Below are 16,546 nucleotides of genomic sequence, written 5' to 3' on the forward strand. Positions count from 1 at the left end.
ACTTATATATCTAAAAACTAGACAGGATTTGTATTGGACAACATCCTTGAAAGGTTCTCAATCTTCGGAACCTCATAGTACATATAAATCCCTGCTAAATGTATTGTGTGCCCTTGATAAATGCTGTTGGCCGCTGAAATACCACCTAATTATGGAGCAGCTGCAATATCATCTCTCTGTAAAAGAGGTTTAAGCTTTCTTCTTCCTCTGTAATAATTGCCTTCAGAGATTATGTGGATGATCGTGGATGCCGCATCGCCCAAGATGTATGCCCATTACTGAGCTGTTCACGTTATTCCTATTAGTACTGCTGAGTGTGAGAGGAGATTCAGTCACATGAACGGTAATAACACCAACACGCTCACGAGTTGTCATAAATCATGTATCAGCACTTATGTTTGTTAAACTACACGGACCTCCTCTGGTTCAGTGGAATCCTGAACCTTACGTCACATCATGGCTGCGGTACTACTGATCAGCAGAAGACACCAGGACAAGAGTTGCTTCAGACCCCCGAACACATATTACGCCTGACCCTTTATGGAAATTATTGTGAAATTTCTCATTGGTGGCATTTGATAATAGCCCTGTCCCACGATACGAGTTCATTCCAAGAGCTCTTCCGAGTTTGCCCTGCGTCGAACTCGGAGATTTACGGTAATGGCCGCTCGTCGGTACTCGGGGCTCTCGTGTACATTTTTCAACATGTTGAAAAATCTTCACGAGTCTTCCCGTGCTCACCTGCCATTAGCAAGTCTTCCCGAGTACCTGCCGTTAGCGAGCCGCTAAGCGACGTCCCCGAGCTCCGACGTACCCGCTACGTTCACTCTCCGTGCTTACCACGAGTTTGATTTTTTTTAAACTCGGGAGAGCTCTTGGAATGAACTCCTATCGTGGGACAGGGCTTTAAATAGGTAATTACTTGTAAATTGGTAAAATACGTGATTACCATCTTTCTCTTTACTTGCTTGATAATTATATTTCATGATAATTAGTGAGTGCATCGTGCAATATTTTGTCATATTATTAAATTAACTATTATATGTTTTATTGTACTAGTTATACACTGGGATGTAATGATAGACTATAATCTTGTTTGACCCTCTTGGGAGACTAGCTTGTCCCCCCCCCCCCCCCCCCCAAGCAAAACCTGAAATGACGCCCCCGTTTGACAGCTCCAGCTCCTAAAAAATTAACACTGCAACACTACGTATTGGGGACAATTTGCAATTTACAATGATTTTTACCGAAGCCAATTAACCTACAAACCTGTACGTCTTTGGAGTGTGGGAGGAAACCAGCGCACCCGGAGAAAACCCAGGGAGAATGTACAAACTCCATACAGACAGCACACGTAGTCAGGATTGAACCTGAGTCTCTGGTTAGGCAGCAACTCTACTGCTGCGCCACCATGCTACCCTGCAACTAGGGGATATAGATCCTTCGCCCGTGCAAGTCGTAATTTTATACACACACAATCCAAAGAGGAAAAACGGTTCAGCTCTCTCAGCATGATGGGATTTAACTCAATTGGTTTTGCACCTTTCTAATTCTAGAGTCTAATTTCTCCAGCATTTGATAGTTGCTGCCCATGGTTTTATACAACTCACAGGCATGTAAAAAAAACACACACACATAGTGCTGGAGCAACTCAGTGGGTCAGGCAGCATCGCTGGAGGATAGGAGATATTTTGGATCCAATCCAACATCAGATTAGTTTGTACCAGGTGGGGAGAAAGCTTGAAAAGATAGGTGGGGGCAGGACAAGTGATAGGTGGAAAAAATAGACACAACGTGCTGGAATAATACAGCGGGTCAGGCATCATCCCTGGAGAACATGGATAGGTGACATTTCGGGTCGTGACTATAGATGAGGGGTGTTTGATGGGAGGAGTAAATGACAAAGGCTAAAGGTGAAAAGGAGACAAAATGGTGTCAGATAAAGGGAGAAGAGAATGTAACATAAAGTCGGAGGGAGGGATGTGGGCGGAAAGGGATGAGGTCAAGGGGAAATATAGAACTCGGTGATGGGAGATGAATGTACAAGGGGGAATGTACAAGGAGCAAAGTGCCTGATTTGGTGGGAGAAGTTAGGAGAAATGGGTGGGTGGGTGCATAGGGGAAGAGTGACAGGAGAAAATATGTCATTGCCTTTACAATTTTCCGCACAATATATTGGATATTGCAGCTGTTAATGTTTAGTCTGGAGTCAACAAATAAATACCAATTACGCAAAGAACCAAATATGTGACTGACGGAGAGGAAATGCTGCCAGTGATTAGTGTGTAGGAAGGAACTGCAGATGCTGGGTTAGGATAGACACCAAATGCTGGAGTAACTAGTCTGAAGAAGGGTCCCGACCCAAAACATCACCCATTCCTTCTCTCCAGAGATGCTGCCTGTCCCGCTGAGTTACTCCAGCATTCTGTGTCTATCTCCAGTGATTAATGTGCCTGATCATGGCTGGCAGTGACAAGGTTGTCTGAGTTTGCTCCTCAGGTAGCTGCGGATCAAACACAACATGCTTTTAAGTACCTTTTATGCACCTTTAATGTTGGGAAACTTCCCATGAGTGATCAGCAGGGTTTAAGTTAAGGTGTATCGTACAGGAGAGAGAGAGAGAAAGAGAATGGAGCGAAAGTGAAGTTAGTGGAAGGTGCTGCAAATTCTTGGCAGCTGATAAAGTGGCACAGTGGTGCAGCACCAGAGAGCTCGGTTCAATCCTTACCTTGGGCGTTGTCAGCGTGGAGTTTGCACATTCATCCTGTGACCGATGGGTTTCCTTTGGGCACCCTGCTTTCCTACATCGCAAAGATGTGAGGGTTGGCAGATTAACTGGACACTGTAAATTATCCCTGGTGTGTAACTGAGTGGTATAGTATTGGAGAGTTGATGAGAATAAAAAATAAGATTCGTGCGAGGATTAGTTTAAAGGATGGTCGATGGGCCGAATAGCTTGTTTCTATGCAGTGTCTCTCTACAATTGTATGAACACACTTGCAAATGTAGGGAAGGGGGAAATACAGCAGAGCGCAGTCAAAGCGGCATTTTTAAGAAAATTTACCAACACCACAGCCCTAATTTCAGATTTTATTTTACTCATTTTAAAACTTGTTTGGCAGAGAAAATACAACAACTGCTGATCTGCGTGGCGAATAAAACATTAGCTTTAAAACACAGTCGACATCTTCCTGTGAACGTGGCATCATTGTCTGTTTGTTAAATAAACTCTCGGCCGACAGGAATTAGCTCAAATACATCTTATGCAGCAAGCATCTGTTCTGAATAAAGGAGCTGGCCTAACCCAATTGAGCACAATTTAAATCTTAGTTAGGCACTTGGTTTAAGGAAAGGCACAATTGTCACAACGTACAGTAGCTGAGGGAAACTGCCAGTGATAAACAGGAAAAGGACGATCAGTAGTGTATACATAATACTCCTGCATCATATTGCACCTTTGCTTTATATTCTGCGTATATTCTTGTTGATTTACAATGAATAAATGATGTGGAAACACAGGGGAGTCAGGCACCAGCTCCTATTATCTGTTCACCCAGTCATGACTGCTACTTCCATAGGCTTTGTAAGGGAGAGGATACACGCTTGCAGATTGTTCCGCGCCCGATTGCTCTCCATATCTCGGACGTTGTTGCTTCTGTTTCTCGTTGTACTCTGACACCATCTTGGCTACCTCCGGCTTGTCGTTAAATCGATTTTCGCCATATTCTGTCCGAAGCCATCGCCGATACTGAAAGGAGATAGGCAGAGATAAAGGAGTCGTTGGGTTTGATTGCCCCCACTGGAAACACACAAGGACAGATTTACGTGAGGTCTTGCCACCTCTATACATTCCCAAGCATGCACGCCATTTCCTGTACCCATTCACTAATATAGTCCAGGAGGACTCACCATGTAGCTCCCACATCCCTTGAACACAAAATTTGCCGTCCTTAAGGTTGCCTGAATTTTTAATGCAAGAAGACACAAAGTGCTTCAGTAACTCAGCGGGTCAGGCAGCAACTCCAGAGAACATGGATAGGTAACGTTTTGGAACGGGACCCATCTTCAGACCTTGAATGTTATGATTGCATTGAGAGCAACTTATTACCATTGAGGAATATAATGTTTTTTTGAGTCAAGGTTTTAAGGCCTGAAGGGTCTGAGGAGGGATGTGAAGAAGGGTCCCAAAGAGATGCTGCCTGACCTACTAAGTTACTCAGCAGTCTGCATCTTAATTTGTAAACCAGCATCTGCAGTTCCTTGTTTCCACTTCACCTGAATTTCTTTTGTTTTTTTTAATTACATTGTCTCAGGGCTACAAGGTGAAAGCCTTACAAAGGGTCACACAGGTGAACATAAGATGCATGCACTCCCAACCCAATGCTGGAATAACCTTTCTCAGCAAGCTCGGACTCCAACCTGTGAGTAGAATGGAGGAAGGTAGGAGGGGGGTGGAGAGTCGGAGAGAACGGGAAGCAGAGAGAGGGACAGAAGGGAGATAGCAGCTGGAAGATATAGAAGGGAGAGTGGGAGAAGGTTATCAGGGTGGAGAGAGAGGGGAGAGGAGAAAAGACAGGAATGAGACAGAAAAGAAGCAATGGGAAGGGGAAAAATAGGTGGGAGGGGAATAAAGAAGACAGGAAAGCAATAAAGGGGGAAAGAGAGGGAAAAGGAGGGGGAAGGAGAGGGTGATGTGAAGAGGGGGACTTGAAAGAGGGGATGTAGGAGAGAGACCGTAGGAGAAAGGAAAGAGGGGAAGGTGAAAGATTTAGTAACGACAACGATGAAGGGCAAGCAAGCAGATGTTGGGGAAAAGATGTGAGAGGAGAGAGGGATGAGGGAACAGAGTGGGATGGGAAGAGAAGGCAAGGGGAATGGAAGAGAGAGAGGAAAAGCAAGGCAAGAGGAAGGAATGGAAAGTGTAGATGGGGAAGTTGAATCTAGTGGGACAGATTAGACATAGGGGAAGAGGAAATAGGGAAAGGAGTGAACATACAGTGAGAGGGTGGAGAGGAGAGAGGGCGACCAGTGGGAAAGAGCGGACAGGGAAAGTGGGGAAGAGAGCAAGGAATGGGGCAAATGGGTAAAGGAAGGTTGAAAAAAGGAGGTATGATGGCTGGAAGATGTGGAGGGAGAGTGTGGGATGGGAGGAAGAGAAAGAGAGATGATGAAGAGAGGGAGGGAAAAGAGATAAGAAGATTAATGGGCTTTCAATCAAACATGTACCTTCCCAATTGATTGGTTGTTGTGGAAGTCAGATACAGCAGCACACAAATGATTCAAGTTTTATTTCAAAATGGCATGTGCCAAGAATACAATGAATTCCATGTATTTTCCACCTTATTCCTCAAACCAGTATCATTAGCAGTGTTGGTAATTCTCTTGAGCAATGTACACTAAAGGGGAACTTGCTAAATTGTGATCAAGTGCCTCCACGCTGTGCTGACAGTCTGCTTTTGATCTTGTGCCACATTCCCGAAATCAACCGTGGGAGACCTAATACTTTCCTGGAAGGAGTGAAGAGGCATAGTGGTACGCTATAGACCTGATCATAATCCAGAGATGATTGACAAGAGTTCAAATCCCACCACAGTCGTAGGCAAATTTAAACTGTAAATTAAATCATTGGAATAATATACTGGAAGTAATAACGATGACCACAAAACCACTGGATTGTACAAAAAGGTCTTCTAATTCATTATTCAGCAGTCTCATATATCTTGTTCCATTCTTGGGGTCATTAATATAGGTCTTGCAATGTTTAGTTTAGTTTATTATTGTCACATGTACCGAGGTACAGTGAAAAGCTTTTTTGGTGTGTGCTATCCAGTCAGCAAAATGACCATACTTGTGTTTACAATCAAGCTGTCCACAATGTACAATGTACAGTGTCAGTCTGAAGGAGGGTCTCAACCCGAAACATCAACCATTCCTTCTCTCCAGCGATGCTGCATGTCCCACTGAGTTACTCCAGCATGTTGTGTCTATGAAAGTATACCGACACAGCATAAAGGGAATAACCTTTAGTGCAAGGTAAAGTCCGATTAAAGATAGATGAAGGGTCTCCAATGAGGTAGATGTTAGGTCAGGACCGCTCTCTAGTTGGTGATAGGATGGTACAGTTGCCTGATAACAGCTGGGAAGAAACTTGTTCTGACATCCCATGAATTAATAAAGGCCATTGCATGTTCAGGACAAGGACATGGTTTGGGCCATATTGATGGCTTTGCCAGCACAGTCCTCAGAGACACATGCAGCACGAAAACGGACCCTGTGGCCCACTACAACTGAACTAACCATGGCATTCAGTAACATGCCCAGTTGAAAAGATATTGTTGATCGTTGATGCATAAAAATGGAAACAATGATTCCAAATCTCTGAATCGGTAACTTTCATTTAAGGGGGAGGGTAAGCAAATTGGCAATTTTCTTTTTCAAAAGGCAGAAACACTAATGTTTATAAAGTCTTAAAAAACAATAGAACAAATGATAAAAATCGCACACGATGTGACATTGAATGTGATGAAGAGTTTCAATATCACTCAGTTAAATGGTTAAGTGAAAATGAAATGAAAATAGAACACTTCCTTGATCACGTAATCTACAGTAAATGCGGGGTGTAGCATTGTACTCCGTTTTTGAATTCAGCCCAATTGATGTAAATGAGTGAGAGACACACAAAATATCTCTCTTTGGGCTGAAAGTAGAGGTTGGGGGGAGGAGGGGGTGGGGGGGATAAACTGGAGGTGAGATAAAGCCAGAACACATCAGGGCAAGCAACAGATGACCTCAGGAAGGGTGGAGCCCATAAGGGCCCATTGTTGGCTGGGGGTGGTGTGATAACAAGAGGGAATAAGGATGCAAACGGTGGAACCAGCAGGATGACTAAGGTGGGGCAGTTGGGGGGGGGGGGGTGGGGGGGAGGGGAGGGGGGTGAAGGAGGGGGGGGAGGGGTGGGAGGGGAGGGAATGCAGGGAATGCAGGAGTTTACTTGAAATTAGAGAAATGAAATGTATACTGCTGGGTTATAAACTGCCCAAGCGAAATATGAGATGCTGTTCATCCAGTTTGCGTGTGGCCTCACTCTGACAGTGGAGGAGGCCCAGGATAGAAATGTCAGTATGGGAATGGGATGGGAAGTTAAAATATTTGACAGCCGGGAGATCTGGGAATGAAATTTGTAAGGGGACTACAAAATGCAAATACTGCTACATCATGCATTTAGCAACATGTTTGAGGAGAGGATGAATTTCTACTTCATAGCTTTATCACCAACTAGGGAATCTTCAAATTGAGTTTATAAGGATTGAACCTGAATGTAAAAGTCAGTGTCAATTGGGCTCTTTAAGCAAAGTGCTTAAGTTGTCTCTGTAGACAGGTCTGCATGAAAAGCCCCACGCTGGTATCACAAGGAGAACCAGGTGAAATATTCCCAATGTCCTAATCAGTAATTGCAGAATATTCACTCACCATCTCATAAAACATTATACCAATATGTCAAGACACAAAATGGTGCAGTAACTCAGCAGGTCAGGCAGCATCACTGGAGAACATGGATAAGTGACATTTTGGGTTGGGACTTTGTCTTAAGAAAGGTCCCAACCAGAAACATCACCTGTCTGTGTTCTTCAGGGATGCTGCCTGACCCGCTGAGTTACTTCAGTACTTGGAGTCTTTTTTTAAATATAAACAAGCATCTGTAGTTCCTTGTTTCTACATGTCATTTTGATTTAATGCACCACACAATAGAATAGTGGGAGCTTGCTCTGCACTGGTAAAATATTATACCTCCCATATTATGACTGTAACACACAGCCTCAAGCTCATCCACTTCATTTCTTATACTTCGCGCATTCATATGGAACATTTTTAATTCAGTATTCATCTCCCCTCTCACACCGGTTCCTATATCACCTGACCTTACTCTCTTATCCCTTCATGAAATTTCCGTCCCACTGATTTGGGTGTCTTTCGTAACTTTTCCTGTACTATCTTCCCCTTTAACTCCATCCTTACACTCCCAATTTGGCGACCCTCCTCCCCCCTCCCCCCCCCCCCCCCCCCCCCCCCCCCCGCTACTTACAAGATTCTATGTGGGAATTTCCACTGGAACTTCCCCTCCTGCTGTTTGCCTGAAATTCATTTTTTAACGGTGAAAACATTTAACTCTTTGCCACAATCCTTTGTTTTTAATCTGTGTTCACTTTTAAGGATGTGGAATCACTGACAAGGCAACCATCTCTTGGCCATTCCTAAAATGATCTTGAGAAGGTGACATGAACTGCTGCAGTAAAGATACAACTGATCTGATTGAAAGGCTATTTCAGTGGACAATGTAGAGTCAACCACTCAGGCACCAAGGTAAGACTATCAGATCTCCTATCCTGAAAGACATTAGTGAAACAGAGGGGTTTTTTAATGATCCGGTAATTTTATGTTTTCTTTTAAATATTTTAGGTTATTGAGCTAATGTTGATGTTAATTTGATGTTAAATCAATGTTAACATTAATGTTAATGTTGGTGTTCAGTTCTGGGCATCATGTTACAGGAAAGATTTTGTCAAGCTGGAAAGGGTGCAAAGAATATTTACGAGGATGTTGCCAGCACTTGAGTGCTTGAGCTACAGGGAGAGGTTGAGCATTGGTGCGCAGGAGATGAGGGGTGATCTTATGGAGGTGCACAAAATCATGAGAGGAATAGAACGTGTAGACGCACAGAGTCTCTTGCCCAGAGTAGGAGAATCAAGAACAAGAGGACATAAGTTTAAGGTGAGGGTGGAAAGAATTAATAGGAACCTGAGGGGTACATTGTTCACACAGTGGGTGTATGGAACGAGCTGCCGGAGAAGGTAGTTGAGGCAGGTACTATCGCAACGTTTAAGAAACATTTGGACAGGTACATGGATAGGACAGGTTTTAAGGGATATGGGCCGAATGCAGGCAGATGGGACTAGTGTAAATGGGACATGTTGGTCGGTGTGGGTAAGATGGGCCGAAGGGCCTGTTACCACACTGTATAACTCTGAATAACTGAATTTAAATTTCACAGCTGTCATGGTGGGAGTTAACCTTACATGTCTGGCTTGTAAATACATGTATCTAAATTACCAAGCTAGTAGTTTGGCCTCTAAGCATGCATGACAGTTAGCGTTGCCTGCACAATGGAACTCGATTACTGCCGTTCAGTGACCTTGGTTCTCAAGCATTGTGAATTGGAGAGAATCCCATTAGTTCAAAAGATTCATTCTACTCCCATGAGAAGTCTAGGAACAAAGAACTGCAGATACAAAGGGACAGAAAGTGCTGGAGTAACTCAGTGGGTCAGGCAACATCTGCAGAGGACATGGACAGGTGATCCATGATCTTACCTATCCATGTTCCCCAGAGATGCCACTTGACCCGCTGAGTTATTCCAGCACTTTGTGCCTTTGTCTGGAAGTGAATACTGCTGACTGGCACATTCCAGGGTGCAGGAGGACATGCTGGGGGTCACACTGAAGCACAGTGAAACCACCACAAGGGCCTTTGAGGGGAAGGATCACACTCTAAGGCCCTGCTGCCATTGAGTGCTGAGGCACTCATTAGTCTTGTGTATTAACACTTATGCCCCTGTCCCACTTAGGAAACCTGAATGGAAACCTCTGGAGACTTTGCACCCCACCCAAGGTTTCCGTGCGGTTCCCGGAGGTTTTTGTCAGTCTCCCTACCTGTTCCCACTACCTGCAACCTCCGGCAACCACCTGCAACCTCCGGGAACCGCAGAGAAACCTTGGGTGGGGCGCAAAGTCTCCAGAGGTTTCCGTTCAGGTTCCCTAAGTGGGACAGGGGCATTTTAGTCATAGTCATACAGCGCGGAAACAGGCCTTTTGGCCCAACTCGTCCATGCTGAACAAGATGCCCCATCTAACCTAGTCCCATTTACCTGCATTTGGCCCATATCTCTGTGAGTTGCAGTAGTCCAGTCGGGAGGTAAGAAAAGACCAGGACAAATCAGGGCTGGAAACAGATGACCTCAGGGAGGCTGGTTCTTTGATAGGCCATTTGTTGGCTGGGGACTGTGTAATCCCAAGAGGGATACATCACTGTGAACTGTGGAATTGGTTAACTGGCTTTTAATGGAGGGATGAGGGCAGGGAGGGGAGTGATGGTCCCATGTTCAGCACACACATTGTGGGCCAAAGGGCCTGTCCTTGTGCTGTACTGTTCTATGCTCCATGTTCTATGTTACGAAATCCTCAATATGTCAACAACACTTGCGTTTGCAGAAGCTCAGAGAACGAGCTGTCATCGGGGCTTTCACTGAGGTACATGTGAGGATCGGCTTTGTATTTAATATCCTCAAGAAAAGGCTCCTTTACCAGCCTGCCCATGCAGCACCACACCTCCCTTCAACAATAAAGGCTCATGGCGAATTACTGGAAAATGGACCACGTCCCACCCACATCACTTATGATGGCTGGCATTGTTAATGGAAACTGCATTGCTTTCAACACTCCAGCACACACACCCTTTATTTGTTTGTCTCTCAAGCCCCAAGCCTGGCACAAAACCCACCCTGTGCCAACAATAATATTTGCACCCACACAACAAATGCTCTTGACGTATCTCGGGACTTACACACTCATTTATCACACAGTGAGCCGCGGGCATCTTTTGTTCAATTCTCACTGTGTTGTTGTTGATGCTTCCGCTAAAAATAGCCTCTCGCATTATGTGGAGGATGGGTTTTTGCTTCCAGTAACATTCGGAGCTGCATCTTTGACATTTTAACAAAGCTGCCTGTTCCAGTATTTCAGAAGTATTAACCAATGGTATGTAAGCATTATTTATTATCTTTGGCAAATAACAAGTTGCACACCCAATTTATATCTTTCGTCTGATCTGCATAAGTTTCTATTTTAAATTTAAATGGAATTGAAAAGGGCAGCACAGTGGCGCAAGTGGTAGAGTTGGTGCCTCACAGCGCCAAAGACCCGGACTTGATCCTGACAACGGGTGCTGTCTGTGTGGAGTTAGCACATTCTCCCCGTGACCACATGGGATTTGCCCAGGTGCTCCGGTTTCAAAGACGAACACACTCCAAAGACGTACAGATGTGTACGTTAATTTGGTTTAGGTAAAATGTGTAAATTGTTCCTCGTGTGAAGGATAGTGCTAGTGTATGGGGATTGCTGGTTGGCGCAGACTCGGTGGAGCGAAGGGCCTGATTCTGTGCTTGAATTCTTTAAATTCAACTCAAATAAAATAAATTGAAAATATAGTATTCTATTACCAACCCGACCTCAAATATTCTCCAAGGCCTCAGCATTCTAACACGACTTATTCATCTCAGTCTTCTCCTCCTTTCATAATGGGGTCCTTCAGCACAATGGTTAAGTTCTTGGACCATCATACAGATGCCAAGCCAATCTCTCCAAGAACATACTTGAATGCCACGCTGAGTTATTGAATAAATCTCCAAAGTAACTACCATTGTTCTTCAGAGGAGGAAATGTACCATCTTTATCAGATTATAAAGGGACATTTGCCGCCTGTATCAGGTCATTTATGTACCCCAGACTTACCAGTCCCATTGGCCCTCAACTAATCTCAAAGATGGTCCACAGCCCACTTCAGAAGCTGATGGGGAATAAACATATGTCAATATTGCCCTATCCATGGCACGGAATTTGTAAAAAAAAATAATTCCTGATTTAGTCTTCTCTTGGTGACATTTACATTTGGCTCTTCATCTTGGCTTCGCAACATTGGAGCATCATTGGATCCTAACATAAAAAGTGAGGCTGCAAGAGGATGTCAGGGTGGACACAAAAAGCTGGAGTAACTCAGCGGGTTAGGCAGCATCCCTGGAGAAAAGGAATAGGTGACGTTTCGGGTCGAGACCCTTCTTATAACTGAGAATCAGGGAAACGAGAGATATAGACGGTACGGAGTACAAATGAATGAAAGATATGCCAAAAGCAATGATGATCAAGGAAAAGTGGAGCCCACAATGGTGCATTGTTGGCTGTGGAGTAAGTGATAATGAGTTATACAGACAGTGAAACTCAACAGGGCGACATCGCGTTATAGACGGTGAAACTCAACAGAGTATGTCAGGGACTGGGTATCTTGCAAGGCACAAATCAGCTGTGCAATGGAATATTTTACACTTACCATGCATGTACAGCTATTATAATACTCAAGCTTGACCACCCCCCGGGGAGGTTGTTGAGGCAGGTACAATAACAACATTTAAAAGACATTTGGGCAGGTACATAAATTGGAAAGATATAGAAGGATATGAACTGAATGTGGGCAAATGGGACTAGCATTAAGTGGAGCATCTTGAGTTGGGCCTAAGGGCTTCTTTCAGTGTTGTATGTGTCTCTGACTCCAATTCAACTCTTGCAGACCTGGAAGCATTCTCGTAAATCTCTTTTGCATCCTTTCAAGTTTAATTACAGTACTATGAAAAGGCCATCAATGTACAACAGAAGCAGGTTGTGAATGTAATTCACCACCACATTCGAAAGGATTACTCAGGGGAGGGGGGATCCAACAGGTCTGGCCTTGCTAACGAAGCCCACAGCCCATAAAATGAAGGAAGAGTTCCATGAGCCATCAACAATCAGCAGACAGTGTAACGAGCAGTGTACATCTAAAATCAGTGCCCACTGGAAGTTCAGTGAGGAAGGTCAAAGCACCAAGGAGGGGAAGTTGTTTCTCTTTGCTGTGAAGAAAATCTAAGGCATTGCATCCCCCAAAGTATTTGCCATGAGTTTGGAGCTGGTATTAATCTGCATCAGTATGAAGAAGGATCCCAATCTGAAATGGTATCTCTCCATGTTCTCCAGAGATGCTGCCTGATCCGCTGAGTTACTCCAGCATTTTATGTCCTTTTATTTAAATCTGCAGTTCCTTGTTTTGAGTTTTAAGGCATATCGCTTGAAAGGATAAGAAATGTTTAATATACTTTTTGAGAAGAAATCAGAATTCAGAAACATGAACAAATCTCATAATAACGTATTTTTCACGTATTATTGGTGAATTGTTAGCAAATTAATATTATAGTATCAACTGTTGATTATACTCACCACCTAATACTCCACTCCATGGACTTGAATAGTTGCAAGGAAGTACAATGAGATGTACAAGACATAAAGAACTTCAAATGCTGGAATCTTGAGCAAAGCACAAAGTGCTGGAGGAACTCAACAGATCAGACAACATCTGTGGAGGTAATGGACAGATGATGTTTTGGGCCAGGACTCTTCAAGACCAGAAACATCAACTTTCCTTTCCCTCAACAGATGCTGCTTGACACAATGAGCTCAATTGCTTAACATCAAGCAGGCTAACAACACTCAGGAAACCAAGAGCACCCGAAATATAATGTCTTGGCCGTAAAGCCACATGCAAATGTCTAACAAGTTAGAGTACTAATTACATGTGCAGTAACAAAGTTAATTGGTTCAGGTACAGATTTTCGACTTTAACGATACAGTGTGGAAACAAGCCCTTTGGCCCACCGAGTCCGCATGGACTAGAAATCACCCGTATACCAGCTTTATCCTACACAATCGGGACAATTTACAGAAGCCAATTAATCTACAAATCTGAATGTCTTTGGACTGCGGGAGAAAACCAGAGCACCCGGAAAAACCCTAGCTGTCACAGGGAGAACATATAAACATATAGACAGCATCCATAGTCAAAATTGAACCCGGGTCCTTGGGGCTGTAAGGCAGCAACTCTATAGCTGTGCCACCGCCCTGTTTATGAATACCAATAATATTGAACCATTCTCTCTACAGCTGATCTCCTTTGTTTTTATGTCTGATTTTTCCCAGATCTGGTCAAAGATAGTCAGCCTGAAACATTAACTCTTCTTCGCTCTTAACAGACACAGTCTGCTGAGTGGTTCCAAAAGGAAATCTTCAGCTTATATTCAAATCATAAATCTCTTGGCAAAACACACAACAAAATAATTCTGCCGCAATTACGGAGTTGCTTTCTTCCTGTAATGGCTGATTACATCTCTTCCAGTTTTGGTTACCTAACTGTGCTGGCATGCTCTTGGAATGACAAATTCCAAAGGAATATTCCCACACCCATTTTGTCTCCACCATCCCATCTAGGAGAGGATGTCAACAGTACAAAATAATGTGTTCATGGCTCACTCTAGGAATTGTTTGTTTTATTACCAAAATAAATATTGCTAGCCCTATAACTTAAGTATAAAACTCCAAAATAAATTCCATGTGGCTTCCTTGATCTATAAAGTTCAAAAGCCTCTACGGGACTATGAATAACTTTTTGGAGCTTACAATTGAGTTGCGTGGTATGAGAACAAAAAGGAAAATAATGATGGAGATGAACTAGATGGAGCATGAAAAAGTGGTCTATACATTTAGACACAGTTCTGTTTTATTTTGTTGCAATGCTTCATAAAATATTTTTTTATATATACTACTGTCATGATCTTATGTACAACTATCAGGTATCACCATTAGCATTCATTTGCTCAGAGAAAACAAGCCCACTCTATCCAATGTCTCCCCATAACTAAAGTCCTCCAATCTAAGCAACATCCTGCTTTTAGCTCACATTCATGCTGTTCATACGTTAACCAAAGACCTTGCTTTTTATTAGAGCTAATTTACTTCCTGCTTTATTTACCATCTCAGTGAATTTGTCCAAATTTGATCTGCTATTGAGGGGTGGCCTTCAAGTAACCTTCAACTCAATTTCATTCTAAACAACTGCATAAGCAGAGTGTGGAAAGTTAATCACAAAGAGTTTAGAATAAAAAGTCGATACCTGGTATTATGTGCATGGTTTAGTCACATTATTTAAGAGGGATATCCTTGCATTGGAGGCAATGTAGCACAGATACATTGATTGATAGTTGTTTTATGACTGGGAATTTAAACAGGACCGGCATGGACACATTGGGGTTTAAACAAATGAGAGGTTATCTAATTGAAATACATAGGATTCTGATGGAGCTGGATAGAAGAGCTGAGAGAATGTTGCCCTCATGCATGTTTTCCCTAGAGCCAGAGACATTGATTCAAGAGAAGGTTTTTCTGATTATGAGATGGTATTGGTATTGGTAATGTTATTGATTTATTATTGGCATGTGTTCCAAAACATAGTGACAAGCTTTGTGTTGCATGCTACCCCGGCAAATCATGCCATAGATAAGTGCAGTCGTACCATACACGAGTACAACAGGTAATGACTTTAGACTTTAAAGCTACGGCCCGGAAACAGGCCCTTCAGCCCACCGAGTCCGCACTAACCAGCGATCACCCTGCGCACTAACCTAAACACACTAGGGACATATTTTTTACAACTTACCAAAGCCAATTAACCTACAAATCTGTATGTCTTTGGAGTGTGGGATGAAACCGGAGCACCCGGGGAAAACCTACGTGGTCACAGGGAGAACATACAAACTCCATACAGACAGCACCCATAGTCAGGATCGAACCCGAGTCCCTGGTGCTGTAAGGCAGCAACTCTACTGTTGCGCCACTGTGCCACCCACAAAAGAGAAAATTACCAGAGTGACATTATAGTACTATAGCACTAAGATAAAATTCAGCAAAACTAGCAGGAACTAGGAATACTCGCAGGAACTCGGAAGCTTAACAGGCCATGTAATACGAGTGGAGCACATGGGCCAGGAAATTGATCTGCACCATTAATAGCAGACCAATGGGCAATAGTGCAAAAGGCACAATGTGTCCACCATGCTCATTGAACACTTCTATTCCCATGTAGCAGAGATTGAATAAAAAATACAGTGAGTCTGGGAGTCAGCAGAGTCAAGTAGTGAGAGTCAGGATGAGAGAGCGGGTTGCTGGTCTGGAGTGACCAAGTATCGGCAGCAGATGGTAAATTTTGGCAGAGGTTATTGGGTTTGGTGGCCATGGACCATGGCTCTGAGGATGGAGGGAGATACTCATACTTGCATGGTTGTAAGTTGTAGCCTTGTAGCATAACAGTTCTGGAGGAAAAAGTTCAATACCACAATGTGGTAGGTTGGAAAATAAGGGCTGGGTCCTGGTTTATGGAAGGGCCGCTGAAAAGTCTGATAACAGAGGAGAAGAAGTTGTCCCTGAGTCCGGTGGTGCGCGCATTCTAGCTTTTATATTTTCTGTCTGACAGGAGCGGGAGAAGATGGAGACTGGCTTGGAAATGGTCCTTGCTCACTACAATCATTACATCTAAGAGACATTTAGATGGAGACTTAATTAGGTCCTAATGCGATTGGGGTTGGGGTAGATGGGCATGGACGTGGTGAGCTTAAGGTCATTATATATGCTGTGCAATTCGAGGACTGACTTTCAAATCATTTTCACATTGAGCTTCAGCAACTCACAATCGCAGGCATATTTCAAGCAGCAGTGACATTTTCTCCTGCATTTTTCCCTTGTTTTCTGCAAATTAAACGGTTTCTCTTTCAGTAACATTAAACTTTCTCCTCAAATCCATGCTGTGAAAACAGAACTATATGTTTTTACATACTCCAAATAGCCTACTATTCAGGTTTAGT

The 16,546-nt window shown here is 43.4% G+C and overlaps 1 protein-coding gene across 1 annotated transcript in view; it reads right to left on the reverse strand.

Annotated features, from left to right (window-relative positions):
• Window positions 1–3,076: 3,076 nt before the first annotated feature.
• dusp22 (dual specificity phosphatase 22) overlaps window positions 3,077–16,546 on the reverse strand; it is an 83,496-nt gene continuing 70,026 nt past the window's right edge. The window contains exon 8 of the mRNA XM_033035819.1: window positions 3,077–3,748. Coding sequence (XP_032891710.1) covers window positions 3,542–3,748 — 207 coding nt within the window. The 3' untranslated portion in view covers window positions 3,077–3,541. The remainder of the gene's footprint in view (window positions 3,749–16,546) is intronic.

Source organism: Amblyraja radiata, chromosome 17, assembly GCF_010909765.2.
Source record: "Amblyraja radiata isolate CabotCenter1 chromosome 17, sAmbRad1.1.pri, whole genome shotgun sequence".
In the NCBI taxonomy this organism is placed as follows: Eukaryota; Metazoa; Chordata; class Chondrichthyes; order Rajiformes; family Rajidae; genus Amblyraja; species Amblyraja radiata.